We start from the raw sequence: 15,268 nt of genomic DNA, 5'->3' as shown, positions 1-15,268 counted from the left end.
TCCTTCATTCCTGCCAACATCAATGCGATCGCAGAAGAGAAAGACCTAAACAATAAACCTTTCTCTCTAGGTATGCGTTTTTAGTTATCAGTCAGTCATTGGTAGCTGTGCTCTTTGCCACTCAGAATCCCCCCCACCCCCCACCCCTTTTCTATGAATGTCAGTGGTGTATGAATGTTGTGGAATGCAGTTCGCTCGTCTTTTTGAGCTTTGTTTGAACCCTCTGTCTGAGGCCTCCCAGCACATATCATTCTGTTTGGATGCTTCACTTTTTCTTTACTTTAAATTCTCACTAGTGCACATTGACTAGGGCACTAGGGCAAGAAATGAAAGGAGGACCCACAGGACAGGATAGACAGCACAGGAGACTTTTGTTTTTTTCTGTGTCATTGCAACAGTTGGTAGTAGATAGCAGAGGACACGAGCTGATGTTTGGCACATTTCAGTGCTTAACAAAGGCTTACGGTGGGATAAATGCGAACTCAAAGTACTGCACACACAACAAATGTACTCACTGTTAGTTCTGTCAGTCAGCAGAACATTTTTGTGTTCTATTGTTCTGGTTTCTGTTTAGAACTGCCGAGAGACTGTAAGTGAACAAACAAAGGGAGGCAGAAACAAATGGGAAGTGAGGCTGAGAGAGATACTAATAATCCATAGCTAATTTGTGCAGTCTTGGCAAGCTGGTTTCAACCAAAAATTGATTCACCTCAGTTTCACATAACGAAAACTGCAGTGAATCAATGTGCTAATAAAAGCATTTTTAGTCACTTGAGTTTTGTTTGAACTAGTAGCATACAAACACACCCAATGCACAAGGAGCTGGATCTGTCTCCAAGAGCAGAATGCCTCACAGCAGAGTTCCCAACCCATGCTGAAACATGTTGGCGAAGTAGAGGAGTGGTCCAACTGGACCAGCAACATGGCTGATTTATGAAGAGAGAAATGGTAAATAAGTTACTAGAAAAAAAAGGAATGGAATTTGGAGGAGAATATTAGTCCACTCATTAGCCATAAAATTAACGACACATGAACTTCTGTTAAAGTTTACCTCTGCTCGGCTTGAACTTGACATGCACATCCATGCTTTACTTTTCATCGATAAGGAAAATTAAGTGGATTTTGATTGCCACAATGCCACTCCCTTCACACAAAACCAGATAACAACTCCCATCTTCAAAAACTATATCAGGGAATATGACTAAAAGAAATGTAACGGTTATAAAACCTGTGTATTGTGAAATTGGAACAAGCCCTCAAACTATTCACTAGACAGAGGCAAGGACATAATTATCTATCAAACATATAAGCAAATAATGATTTATATTTGAGTAACAATTTAAAAAAAAATCTACCACGAATAAAAATTGAATTACTTTTAAGTGCACAAGCAAAGCAGTCCATTTAAATGAGTCACATGCACAATTAGGTCTTAAACTAAATCTAAAACACCTGTAATGATTTTAATTAAAGGAGAACATATTAAATATTATTTTTTAATATTTGAAAATAAAAAGTTCAGTATGTCAGTATATAGGGCTGATTATTGATGGTCAATTATATGTTTATATGATTATTTAATAAGATAAATACCAGAAAATTTACATTTTTATTTAAATGTATTTCCCTTTTTCAAAAAAAAAAAAAAAAAATCAGTAAAGCAAAAAAAAAAAAATCCCCTTTTTATGATACAAAAAAAAACCCACACATGAGACAAAGACTTACAGTATCAAGAATTTTATTTAATATATGTATATAATTCTGTTTTAGTTAATGGTTTAATTTATTATACCCATAAGCATATACATAGACTATAACCATCCATAGCTCATTTCTCTTGACAATCTACCCATATCCTTTAATCGTCTTTTAAAATAATTCCTTATAAGGTCTAGGGAAAAAACAGACTTCAGAAAGAGTGAACAGCCAATTATTTTTCACACCCAAAGCGAACAAAATGAAAGAAATGCAAAACATACTTTAAAAAAAGGACATACGTTTTTAAATCCCTTTTCATAAAATAAAATACAACTCACCAATTTAACACCAGCAATAATCATAATAACAGCCATTAAAAGGACATTATATCTGCCTCCTTTGCAGGCTTTTGAAATCATACACTGTATGCGTGCAGGTTTATATGTGAGAAATACGTGTGTGTGTGTGTGTGTGTGAGAGACTGCTGACAGTCCCCATGGTCCCATTCACAATAAGCATGTCATTGCCATTGACAATACAGTAATATAAATAATCATTTTCTTGGTAATGAGTTGTTTCCCTCAGATCACAGAGCGGGAGGATCAGTGCTCCTCAAGAGAAGCAGAGAAGAGCAGCTTCTGGTTGGAAAGGACAGACAGACAGAAATGGGACTCGACCAACCATCACTGCCTGTTACAGTTCACCCTAACAAGCAGGGGATTAAGAAAAAAAAGATGAAGACTAAAGCTCAGAACGAAAACAAGGAAATGTTTGTCACAGGAATCGATCAAATTGCACTAAAAACTGAACTGAAAACCAAACGTTTGGTCATTTGGACACAAAGTGCAGGTGCACCGAAATGTTACGTGATAGACGTGCGGGGTGAATTTCCTCTGCAGTTGGGGCTCGTCTCAATGGGGTTTTACAATTTATGCAACTCACGCCATGTATTTATGCAAAACAGCTACACACTGTGCCATTTTAACTCTTCCCACTTGAACATGCTTTCCTCATCCATGATTGGCCAAAAGCAATGACGGTTTCTTTAAAAACGGCATCGAAAGATGGCGACATCTCACCGAAAACATAGAATAAAAGGCAGGTAGTTCCATCTAAGATGCAACGCATGCAGAAGAAGTCATTTCGAAACTAGATAAACACAAGCTGAGCCAATCACAGGCAGGAGAGGCATGATGAGGTCAGCAAGCCCTGTGGAAAAGCCCTTTGAAATGTTCTGACATCACAGGGAGGGAATGAGAAAAAATGTGCTATGGCTCTGAAAGTGTTAAGCTTGGCTATGATTCCTCAATCACTCCAGGACAAGTGAAGAAAAACAAAACAAGATGCGAAAGACAAAAGAAGAAGGGACCGACATCTGCGAGAAACAAAGGCAGAACGTGGGGAGCTACGTGTGACTTATCAGAACGGAATCATGGCAACAGTAGCTATGGACATGGTAACCAATGACAACTATTGTTATTCACAAGGAAATCAGTATCAACCCCCCTAAAAAAAAAAAAACACACACAATGAAGGTCTGCACGCCACAGAACCTCCAGCAAATGAACAGACGAGCGAGAGGAGGAGAAAGAGGGAAAGGAAGCCAACATTAAATGAAAAAAATGATACTGATGGCTTTAATTTCCCAAGAACACTGGCAAGAAATAGTCTCCGTTCTCAACAGTAGAACATGACATCTTACAGCAGATGATACTATTCCATCTCGCACGCTTTCCTCCGTTCCACCTCTTTTTCCTCACTAAACAAAAGTCCAAGCTCATTAAATGTAGCCATTTGTCTTTGAATGCATAAAAAAAATTTAAACACAAGCAATGACTTTATATTTCAAAAGATACTCAAATATTAATTCCCAACATTACAAAACACGATTTGTAACTGATTGCAACGTTCAAATTACAGTGTACAAACAGATTGCCAACTTACATTACTCCAATAAACTCAAAACCACTTATATATACACACACACCAGTCAGTGCCCATCATAGAGATCCTCCTCCTCTCTCTCCATCTCTGTGGAATGAAGAAAGGAACATCACAGACCAGTGGAGAGACACGCTCCAGAGAGACAGAAAGAGAAAGAGATGGATACAGACAGAGAGAGAAGCAGGGTATTGATCGAAAGGGTGAAAGATGCAATTGTTTGAGAGCGCAGGCGCTGTGTGTGGTATGCGATGAGAACAGCGAGTCTGGCGGCCCTCATTAATGGCGTTATGATAAGATGTTACAAGCACAAACTAGCGTACAGCTTTCCAGCAAGAAAGAGAGAGATGGACAGATAAAACATAGCTCAAGTTTTTAAATGTAGATCTTTTTTTGTATTTTTATCTTGTTTTTTTTTTATGTATATATGTATGTATATGTTTTTGCAGGTTGTCTGGAGTTATCTTTATCGGAGACTCCATGCTGCTCGGTTATTCTCCGTGATGGCTGGGGGAAAAAAAATAAAAAAAAAGGATTACTGACCATCAGTAGACAGACATCAAGACAAGGTTAAGCATGGAAATACTTCAAACAAGAGTAAAGGTCCCAGCACACTGAGACTGAAATTTTAATACGCGTTTTTCAAATTCGTCATCCTAAAAATCCTAAATAAACCTTGCACAAAGAGTCCGATTAATTTGAATTAATCTTTTGTGAAAAAAAAAAAAAACACTACAAGATGGAGTCTTCAAGTAGCGAGAATGATTTCTTTCTTAAGAGAAAAAGAAAGAGGAAAAACTGGGTCCACTCAATCCTGAGACAGCATCGAGAGCTTATCGAGGAGCTGCGGGATTATCCCGGGAGATTCAAAGTTCACTTCAGGATGTCAGTGGCTCAGTTTGATGCTTTGTTAGCACTACTGGAGCCATATATTAAAAAGAAGGCCACCAATTTCCTGTGCTGCAGGACAAAGTGGATCAGCTTGTCAGGCGCCATTCTTGAATTTGGCTTTGCATGTGCGGTGGCTCTTAATTTTTAAAACGCCTCTTAAAAAAAGCTTGCTATGGATGAGAAAAACACAGAAAATCAATCCAATTGTATTTTTATGACAGACAAAAGGTTTGGAGGCAGTGTGCAAACGTGATTGACAAAACGTGAAAAGGGTTGTATTAATCTTTTTTAACGTGCACAAATTTCAGACTCAGTGTGGCTTTACTCAGTTTAGGGAGAATTTGAGAATTGCTTTCATTGAAAAAAAGTAACTGCAATTATATAATATTCAATAAAAAAAAAAAGTAATTCTTAATATGATAATATACAGAACAGACAAAAAAGATGATTATTATAAAGAGAAATGTCAGTTTTCATTTTTGTATTAGTTAAAATATTATTTTTTTATATTTAAAAAAGATAACTATAAAGATAATAATATTAGTATCCACACCAGTGGACGACATCGTATGTATTTTCTAAGCGCACGCGCGTCTGCCGCTTTAAACTCTCGAGCTCATTACAGCAGCATGGATTCTGAATGGGTGTCAATGTTTGTATCGTTCATCAGCTGGAAATAAACGTTCTGAAAGTGACTCCAATATTATAATTTCTCTGTGGTGTGGGCTCTGCTATTCTTCAATACGCAGAACGATTTTTAATACTATATCTTTATAGTTATCATCTTTGGTGTGAACAATCCTTTACAAAGAATACTACTATATAACCATATTCATATATTAACATTTCTAACAATTTAGGTCATTTGGCGTGTACACTTGTGTTTTTGTACCTGTCCCTCTCAGGAGCCCTGGTAGGTGGCCTGGAAGCGGGCCGTCTCCTCATAGATCAGCTCTTTCAGCTTCTCTTTAGGAAGGTCATCCAGCTCCATGTTGAAAGTGAAGGGCTCCTCAGCCACTGGCTAAATTTGCAAACAATGCGAAATGCTGTTAGGCTTCACTAACAGATATGGGATTGTACAGATGACAGACTGAAGGGGTGTTAGACAGAAATGACGGAGAGGGGAAAGACGATACCTCATCAGAGGGGTCATAGTACTGCTCCAGGTAGGGGTGGGCCAGTGCTTCCTCCACAGTTATACGTTTGATGGGGTTGAAGGTTAACATGCGGTCCAATAAATCCAGAGCTGAAATGCAATGGTAAAAGTACATAAAGAAGTTCCACATTTCTGTTAAATTTATGATCACAAAGCAACTTATTCACTAGTTCTAACATACAACTGACATTATCATGCACAACTATAGTCACAACAGAGAAAAAGCATACAAGGATGTCTTCCCTGCCAATGTTTTATTAAACATACTTGGACAATGCAGTCAGACTGTCAAAAAGACCATTTGTTGACACCCACATTTGTTCAGTACTCCCACACTCACTCATACACACAACACACAGATACACACACACACTTGAGACGGCTCCTGCCAGACCCCTCTACATATCATTTCACTAAACATCCTAATGTGTAAACTTACATTTGTTGTCTGCCTTGGGGAACAGCTTGCTCCATGGGATTTTGGGTTTCTGGGGTAGAGCCTGGAGGTAGTTCCTGGCCTTCATGTTGATGATGCAGTTCAGATCATCTTGAGTGGGGGAGCCCAAAATACCTGGTTGATGGGGCAGGAAAATTTTCATATAATGAACAATGTGCTTGCATTCCCAAATGGGACAAATTACAACAATACAGTACAGTGGTCCTAAACTGAAAACCATTGTTTCCACAGTCTACTTTGGTTTTTGTTAAAGCAGCCTTGATAGATCGCGGAAATCAGGGAAGAAAACAATGCTAATGGAAACAATATAATGCAACTAAAATTTAATTGTGCATAGTTAAATTAAAAAAGAAATAGGGCTCTTCAAGGGAGTAGAAAATACTTCTGAATACCCTTCAAAAGCATTTTTACACATCCATTCAAAATATACAGTATTTTGTAATTAATTCATTTAAAATTCTGTGCTGCGTTGCAACTAAATAGAATAATAAAGTTAACATACATTCTACAAAATACATCCAATTAATTGACAAAATATAAAATTATACACTGTTCAAAATGTTGGGGTTGGTAAGATTTTTTTATGCTTTTAAAATAAGTCTCTTATGTTAACCAATGCTGCCTTTAATTGATAAAAAAATAATAATAATAAAATTAAAAAAAGAGTTAAGACAGTAATATGGGACATCATTACAATTTTAAATAATCGTTTAATTTTTGAATACAATGTAATTAATTCCTGCGATAGCCAAGCTGATTTTCATTAGATATTATTCCAGTCTTCATGGTTACACGGTCCTTCAGAATTTCTTTCTTACTATAATCAGTGTCGAAAACAGCCACTTAGTATGTTCCCGGAAAACAGGGAAGTGGCTGATGATGACACTGCACACTGTTCAGAAGCAGATAGTCAATACTCTACAGAGTGTTTCCTGCCCGCACTGATACAGCATGTCACTGAGTCATAACACGGCACTCTCCGGGCTGCATGTAGTTGCCACATACAAGCTTTTTTCTTTCTTTTTTTTATGTTGTGCTTGAGGTAGAGCAGAAAATTAAACAAATGAATAGGAAGTCAGAAAATGGGCAAATTCGAAAGAGCATCAAGCACTAGTTCTCACCCAAAATGTGGTTGAGCTGGTCCAGATAATGCTTTCCAGGGAAGATGGGTCTGTTGGACAACATCTCAGCTAGGATGCAACCCACAGACCACATATCAATAGACTTGGTGTAGCCCTGAAAGATTAAGAGAGAGAATGTGAAAACATGCATCAAGGTAATGTGTTAAATGCTAACCACACAGACACGTGGACATGCCTTGGAGTTGAGCATGATCTCAGGAGCACGGTACCAACGAGTAGCCACATACTCTGTGAGGAATCCGGTGTGGTCATGTTCAGGGTCAGCTATCCGCGCCAGCCCAAAGTCACAGATCTATGGGTGAGGAAATGTAATTATCCTCCATACAACTCTCCAACATGCAATTTTGCTTTAAAAGCCCCTCACTGCTATATTTAGCTTCTCTAGGCTCACTGCCTTAAGATTGCACAAAGCACAAGAACTACATTACTAAATTTGGCCTTGCGTTGCTCAAAATATCTGCTCTGAAATAGATCACTTACAAAACGATTTCCATTTCACATTAGGTTTCAGATTTACTTTTTACTGTCAGGTTATCTGTCTGAAGCTTCTGTCACTGTCAGTGGCTCACTAAATGCAGCTTATTATATTAAGACTTAGAGTTTTATTCTTCAGGAAAATCTGTGTGGCATTTCTGACCTTGAGGTCACAGGTGGTGTTGATGAGAAGGTTCGAGGGCTTAAGGTCTCTGTGCAGCACATTGGCAGAGTGAATGTACTTCAGCCCTCGCAGGATCTGGTACAGAAAGTAGCAGATATGGTCATTGCTGAGTTGCTGTGTCTTCAGCAGTTTGTAAAGGTCGGTCTCCATCAGGTCCTGTACGATGTAGCTGAAATGCAGTTAAAGAACTACAGCATAACACGGTCCAAACTCTCCAGAATACAATGGTACTGTATGTACAACAATTCAGCCTTGTGCACTGTATGCTTGGAGTGCATGTTTAAGGATACACATCCCTCATATAATCGATGCGACGCGCTCTCAGGATGTCATTGATGCCGATGATGTTCTCATGACGGAACCGCAGGAGGATTTTGATCTCCCTCAGCGTGCGCTGGCAGTAGGTCTGGTGTTCAAACGGACTGATCTTCTTAATGGCCACTCGGATCTTATTCACATGATCAAAAGCTGAGCTGCAGGCGGCAGGGAAAGAGATGGTGGGATGAGAGGAGGGAGTATTCAAAAAATTCTCATACCAGCTTGTGCACATATTTAACTCAAACAAGCATCGGGAATTATGTTAAAAAGTGAACAGAGGTGCTTAAACTAAACTTAAGAAAAAACCTGAATGTCAACCTAAGGCTATGTTAAATATTATTCATATTTATGTATAAATTGTTTAAATCCCTGCTGTGTGTGTTTTAGATATAACCTTGAAATTGTCTTCCCACCAAGTTGCCCCAATTTTAGGACATTATTTTTTGTATTATTATTTTAATATTTCAAATATTCTAATTTATTTATTTTAAGGATTACCAAAATGGACATTAATTAAATAATTTTTTGTATGCTTTTAATTGTTAGGTTTAAGAAAACCTCTCAGATGGGACAGGCCAAAATCTCCATTTTACATATATTTGATGTGTTTAAAACTACTATGTGCACTGTACTTGCGGAAATATCTAGTATCTGTTTCTTTATATATTTTTCTTATTATGCCGCTGTCTGGTAGCCCTACCCCAAAGATGTCCATAGAAGGCCTTTGTGTTTTATTACAGGGGGTTTGTTTACATCTTCCAGCGAAACTGGAGTCGTTTTGAGGATGGAGGACAGACCGACGCGCACAGCTATGAATTTTGCCGCTTATATATTTCGCATCTTTTAACCAACACTTATAAGCAGTTGATTTGACATCTCAAAAACGGTGCGAACTTATTTCTAGAAAAACCGCGGAAATGTTTGCGAAGCCACTTGATCCACATCTGGCCGCATCGTAACCACGCCTGTTTGAGCTCAGAGAGAGAGAGAGAGAGAGATGACAGATTGTTAGCGGTGAAGACAACAGCACTAGCATGCAGTCTCACACTACAAACAACAAAAACACTCCCCAAATCACAAATGACAAGTGACTTTCAACATCTAAACTCATCGAGAGCTCGCCCTATTTAAACATATATTCACGTGCATCGAGACACTGTAAACCAGACAGCATTTTTGATCGTTCCTACATGATGCCAAAGACACGGTTTATGTAATTTAGGCAGCTCGCAAAGCTTTCAAACTGTGCTGAAGAAATGAGATTTAATCCAATGTCTTACTAGCAATCTATTGTTAGCCCTGAGATTCTATGAAGGATGTGCAAGGAAACTTGTTGAGCGGAGAAAACGATTCTCTGTTGCTTTTGAAACGCCGTGTATATATTATTTTTTCTGTCTATGAAAAACAAAAGCGTAATGCCACAGGCTTTCAGAGAATCAACACCCTTTTTCTTCACTACAAACAGCTGATCAGTAACGTTAACGTTATCAGCACATTAATACTCTCCCCGATTCAGCAATGTCACCAACCAACGCGTGCGACGGCAAAACCGTGCAGTTTCCGCTTACCAGACCATCCCATAGGCCCCCTCCCCGATGTACTGGAGATCGGTGTATCGGGGGCCAACGTCAAAATTCTGTCCCTTCACCGACTCCAGGCCGGGCTTGGGTCCTGCCGCTCCATTAGCTCCCCCGACCGCGACGGCAGCTCCAGCCCCAGCGGTGCTGCTACTCGAGCCCGCGGCTCCGGCCCCCGCCGCGCTGCTGCCCGATTCCGCCATCACTTCTGTTCGCAAATCAATCGCCTTCGCGCAGTCTCTGGGGTATGGGAGCCTCCTATTTGCCTTCAGATCAAAGACAGGGCTATTGAATCGTAAAGGCTGCCGTTATACGGTGCGCTATGCTGACAGTGGAAGAGGAGTCGGTCAAGGCCCCTGTGGATGCGAGCATCTAAACGGAGCGCGAGCGCGCACTTCTCCTGTACGACAGTTGGGCGCGCGCTGCGCGTGGAAGGCCAGAGCGCTCGAGCGGGTGCACGCATGCCTCCTCCCACGGCTACGGCAGGACCTGCGGCGTGATTTACAGTTTGTGGTTGGAAAAAATGAGAAAGGGAGAAGAGGCTATATTGAAGTGAGAAAAACACTAACATATTTACATTATATGAACAACAGTTACCACTGGAACAAAAACGGGCATCATATATTCTCTCAAAGTTACATACATTTTACTTAAACGCACACCCAGTCAAACCAAAATTTATTCAGACACCTTCAACAGTTCTCACATTATCACAGTTCATTCGCTATAGTTTAGAAAATGGTAATAAAATATGACAAGAACTCAGAGTTAAACTGTGTTAGAACAAATAATAAATAACAAATAATCTTGATAATGCCAGATAACTTTGATAGAAAGTACACAACTAGAAAATACCAATTTAGGTCAACCAATTACTAAGTAATGCTTTATTTTGTTCAGTCTGTACTAGTGTAAATATTGCATTAGTAATTACAGAAAGAAAAAAAAACACTCAAGCAAGAAATTAGTTCAAAGTGTCTGAATCATTTCTATATGTATGATATAGATAGATAGATAGATAGATAGATAGATAGATAGATAGATAGATAGATAGATAGATAAAATGAATGTAATTATGTCAAATTGGGAAATGATTTACCAACTTAATAATAATAATAATAATAACAACAACAAAATAATAACATGATAGTGCTTATTATTATTTGTGGTTCTAGAGTGATGGATCGTGATATTTTATACAAAAAAATAGCCCTTCTTTAAACGCAATTGAATCTTACTTATAATTTAATGAATTTAAACGAACACATCTACACGTTCTCAAAAAGTATTAATTGTTTCCTTTATATTGGGTCGATTACACTGTACAATTTCTCTTTTAAGAAATGTATAATCTACAGCTAGAGAGGTTCACATGTCACATGTAGAACAGAGCATAGACAGTAAAGCAAGAAGATCAGCCACGGCGCGTCGCGTGGATTGCGTCACCGAGGAGGCGGGGCCAGTCTCTCTCTTCCGGGTTGCTGCAGCTCTGTCTGCTTGCTTAGAGATTTGTTTGTTCAGGAATGAAAGCAGTGTCCCGTCACTGGGCTGCATCGGTGCATGTTGCACTTAGTCTTATTGGGCTCCCCTACGCTGCTGGCACGAGTGGAGTCTGGTATGTGAATCAATGTCATAATTAATATTAATATGAATTCTGAAGCTGTAAATTAGTTGTGACAGGAGCTTGACATTGACAGGTGTGTAATCGACAGATTTTCTGGTTCTTTAATGCATTTTTATTTCTCGTAGTGCTCTCATTTTTGACTTGTGAGTTGAATTGCAACTTAAGGGTTAAATTAATAGGTTCGTCCAAACAATTTCCAGCAGTAAGAAGGCCATTAGCCGCAGTTTCTTTTCATCAACATCAGTCTACATGTGTTCTGCCGCCGCGCACGTGAAGGCTCGCTGCCCGGTGTATCCCGGATCAGACACACACCGCTTCCCTGTCCCAGACCACACAGTAGACTGGGACACAGACTGTCCCCAGTACAGCCCTGTCAAATATACCGCCCCCACTGTACTGAACAAGCCTGCTTGGGCTGACCCAGAGATTGGGTGAGTACAAAATACATAAACAAATAATATTGCAACATTAAGAAATATATTATTCATGTTAAGCATATATTATTTTTATTTCTACAATAAATTACAACCTTAAATTGCAATATTTATCAAATGTTCATTGATTGATAAATATTAGACTGTAGATTTTATGATTTAGTTTTAAAAGAGAAAAGAAAAAAAAGTTTTACCACAGGATACTCTTGTTAAAGTGTTTTAATAAAGTTTTGAAATATATGTATAACAATCTATTTATGCTTTCTTTAGTTCATTTTCCCCACAGTTCAATTCTATAGATGGATCTGTGGACAGGAGAAGCCATGAGGGCTCGTATCGTGTTCAGAATGGCAAACCACTGTGAGTCCAAATACTAGATTTCCAAAAATATTTCAATAATTGTAATATTTACAATGCTGTTACTTACCGTAAATCATCCTCAGTAATCCACATGGAAGGACTGGGCTGGAGGGCCGAGGATTACTGGGAAGGTGGGGTCCGAACCACGCTGCTGATCCAATAGTTACCAGGTACTAAAATGTGTGTCGTTATAAATAGAAACCAACGTTTTACATGTAATCTCTTTCTCGTTTGACCAGTTTCACAGTTACATGCATGCAAGGACTTTCGTGTATAATGTGGGTGGGTTTGAATGCTTAAAACATTCTCGAAAACTCATTCCGGTTTCCTGTGGCCTCATACAGGTGGAAAAGGGACTCTACAGGACAGTGTGTCCACCACACTAACTCTCAACTACCTGTGCTGCAATTTGTGTCCATCAAGAGGTTGGACTGTGGCGAATGGGCCATCCCAGGGGTGAGCATGAACCTCGGTGGTTGTTTTAAATGTTCAGAGTAGTTATTTTGAGTGAGCTGCAGCATCTGTTGGGTGAGGTTTTTAAAAATGAATTCTGCTAATATGCTCACAGATGGTTATGATAATTGTTGTTGTCTTTTCAGGGAATGGTGGACCCCGGAGAGCGCATTTCTCAAACACTGCAGCGCGAGTTCTCGGAAGAGGCATTAAACTCTCTGCAGGCATCTCCAAGTCAGAGGGAAAATATCCAGAAGCGAATCGCTGAACTTTTCAACTCCGCAGGTCTTCAGGTGAGACCTTGCGATTACACTTCCGTGATTTGGAATAATAATGATATTTAAATGGTTTTGAAAGAGGCCAGTGCTCACCTAGGCTGCATTTATTTGCATAAAAATTAAGAAAAACATTAATATCGCGAGAGATTATTACAATTTAAAAGAACTGTTTTTCTATTTGAATATATTTTATAATGCAATTTATTCCTGTGATTCAACAGCCATTATTGCTGTCTTGAGTGTCACATGATCAGAAATCATTGTAATATGCTTATTTGGTGCTCAAGATGCTTTGTTTTGTGAAAAATCATAGTTTTTTTTCAGGATTCTTTCATGAATAGACACATATCAACTTATTCAACTTTGAAATAGCAATATTTTTAATTATTTTAAGTATTAGGTTTTTTTTTTACTTCGAATGGTAGTGTATTGCCGTTTCAAACAGTCTTTTCAAACTGTTTTACAATTTTAAATTATTATATTATTATATGCAGCCAAAAAAAAAAACCTATAGCGATACATGAACCACCGTATACACAGAAGTCAATTTTAAACCTGCTGGCCAACAGTGAATTTATGTGATCAAATTTAACAGTGAAAATGTTTTCACACTCATGAAAACAGATCATGCAGAGTCCGGTTGCAATTACTGGATTTCACTCACAGTTTTTTACCAAACAACTGTGACTGTTCCTTGCATTGTATTGGAGCGCTATATAACACAGCATCTGTTTTCCTGTAGGTGTATAAAGGTTATGTAGATGATCCAAGAAACACAGATAATGCTTGGATGGAGACAGTAGCAGTCAACTTCCATGATGAATCAGGTAAAAACAAAGTATTGATGAAACATAGAATAATATTTGGCATATGTTATTGACTTGAGTGAAGAACAACTCTCTCTGTCTAGGTAATAGTGTGAGTGAGCTGCCATTGCAAGCAGGCGATGACGCAGGTCAAGTGAGCTGGATTGATGTTGACTCCTCTCTGGCCCTTTATGCCAATCACTTGCATTTCCTAGAGACTGTCGCAAAGGAAAGAAATGCACACTGGTAACAGAAAATAGTAAAATAAATGCCTTTCTGCTTTAACATAAATTAAAGAAAATCTTTGTATATGTAGAATTTAAATGACATGTATGAAGATGTGTAGCTTGGATATCTAATTTAGATGCAAACTAGGAAAATCCGTTCTGGTGCTGGCACATATTTATATGAAGTATGAACTGTTTGCCACAAAACTGCCAACAATTGAATTCTGATGAACCAAAGATTTACCCCAATTATCTGTACACTTTCTTAATATCCAGATTATAAAGCATGGCTACTGAAAATGGAGGCATAAGGATTATTTAAGCTTTCCTATCATTCTGAATTTAACACTACTACTCAAGAACTTGTGTCTGACTTTTCCAAAAGAAAAAGAAAAAAAATCATATACATTTATGATGTGTGTTGTTTAATCTTTTTGTCAGTTGTACTATATTTCAATTATTTTAAGAAAATGTTTTTGTTTTTTTTTGGAGGGGGGGGGGGGGGGGGTATTTGATGGTTTCAAACTGAAGGGATTTTATTTTGACACTCAAAAGCAGCTAGATCAAGAAATATGAAAAAAAAAATTATGAGTAGAGGTTACAGTGCGGCACTCTAATAAGTACTTGCAACATCTTTGGTCATGTCAACATTAAAGCGTATGAGTGACACAAGGGAAAATACTTTGTTAGTTTTAACCTTGCAAAAATGATGAAGTATGTGCTCTCAGGTTAGGGATGAGAGTTGCTGATGAGGTAGAAAGATCAGTCTCGGAGATTTTCATCATGGCTTCAGTTTTAAATGATTGTATGGTGACAAAATCATCTTTGATCATGGCCTCTCTTGCCATCTGGTCAACAGTCGTACATATGATGGGATCAGTCAAATGATTGTTGGTTGTAAGCTCTTATTTAAAAGAAAGTGACTCTAATCAAGAGTGAAGAAACCTCCAGTAAGGAGATAAGATACTAGCACACTACATATTTGAACTTACCCCTTTTAGGGAATTGTTTTTGTGGTAGCAAATTAATACATTCCTTGCTGAATGATTTCTTTAGAGCATAAATGTGTGATTTGATGGACAAAACAGTTTAAATGCATTTTAAAACACTAAATAGGTCATATTATCTGATTTCTCCTTGCACATCTTTGATCCATTTGGGTTTCCATTAGAAAGACTCAAAACAGATACTTAATAGCAAATATCTTACCTAGTCTACTCAAAAGAAATAATCTGCTTAATGTTGGCA

At 38.3% G+C, this 15,268-nt stretch overlaps 2 protein-coding genes across 4 annotated transcripts; one reads left to right on the top strand and one right to left on the bottom strand.

The window, feature by feature from the left end:
• Positions 1-1,721: 1,721 nt before the first annotated feature.
• LOC127952654 (mitogen-activated protein kinase 1-like) lies at positions 1,722-10,329 on the bottom strand. The gene is made up of 9 exons (XM_052551292.1): positions 9,830-10,329; positions 8,234-8,416; positions 7,923-8,112; positions 7,461-7,577; positions 7,265-7,379; positions 6,126-6,257; positions 5,667-5,776; positions 5,423-5,551; positions 1,722-4,146 (listed from the first exon to the last, which is right to left on the bottom strand). Exons 1-8 carry the CDS (start codon positions 10,039-10,041, stop codon positions 5,432-5,434), a joined length of 1,179 nt encoding a protein of 392 aa, XP_052407252.1. The 5' UTR covers positions 10,042-10,329; the 3' UTR covers positions 1,722-4,146; positions 5,423-5,431.
• A 947-nt stretch (positions 10,330-11,276) lies between these two features.
• On the top strand, positions 11,277-14,432 carry LOC127952067 (ADP-ribose pyrophosphatase, mitochondrial). 3 transcript variants are annotated; one of them, XM_052550331.1, is made up of 8 exons: positions 11,277-11,453; positions 11,666-11,893; positions 12,167-12,256; positions 12,340-12,426; positions 12,601-12,712; positions 12,856-13,002; positions 13,730-13,814; positions 13,898-14,432. In XM_052550331.1, exons 1-8 carry the CDS (start codon positions 11,362-11,364, stop codon positions 14,041-14,043), a joined length of 987 nt encoding a protein of 328 aa, XP_052406291.1. In that variant the 5' UTR covers positions 11,277-11,361; the 3' UTR covers positions 14,044-14,432. The 3 variants fall into 3 exon arrangements, with proteins under 3 accessions (XP_052406291.1, XP_052406288.1, XP_052406289.1); XM_052550328.1 differs by having other exon boundaries at positions 11,642-11,893; XM_052550329.1 differs by having other exon boundaries at positions 11,280-11,453; positions 11,663-11,893.
• Positions 14,433-15,268: the final 836 nt, after the last annotated feature.

This window comes from Carassius gibelio, chromosome B3 (genome assembly GCF_023724105.1).
Source record: "Carassius gibelio isolate Cgi1373 ecotype wild population from Czech Republic chromosome B3, carGib1.2-hapl.c, whole genome shotgun sequence".
Lineage (NCBI taxonomy): Eukaryota > Metazoa > Chordata > Actinopteri > Cypriniformes > Cyprinidae > Carassius > Carassius gibelio.
Note: the sequence above shows the minus strand (reverse complement) of the source record. Positions and strands in the feature narration are given on the sequence as shown.

Coding starts and splice junctions, on each gene's coding strand:
- LOC127952654 (XM_052551292.1), bottom strand. CDS start 10,041: ATGGCGGAATCGGGCAGCAGCGCGGCGGGGGCCGGAGCCGCGGGCTCG. Junction 8,113..8,233: donor ATCGATTATATGAGGGATGT/GTATCCTTAAAC, acceptor ACTGCATTTCAG/CTACATCGTACAGGACCTGA. Junction 5,552..5,666: donor ACTATGACCCCTCTGATGAG/GTATCGTCTTTC, acceptor TTGCAAATTTAG/CCAGTGGCTGAGGAGCCCTT.
- LOC127952067 (XM_052550328.1), top strand. CDS start 11,362: ATGAAAGCAGTGTCCCGTCACTGGGCTGCATCGGTGCATGTTGCACTT. Junction 12,713..12,855: donor GCGAATGGGCCATCCCAGGG/GTGAGCATGAAC, acceptor TTGTCTTTTCAG/GGAATGGTGGACCCCGGAGA. Junction 13,815..13,897: donor CAACTTCCATGATGAATCAG/GTAAAAACAAAG, acceptor CTCTCTGTCTAG/GTAATAGTGTGAGTGAGCTG.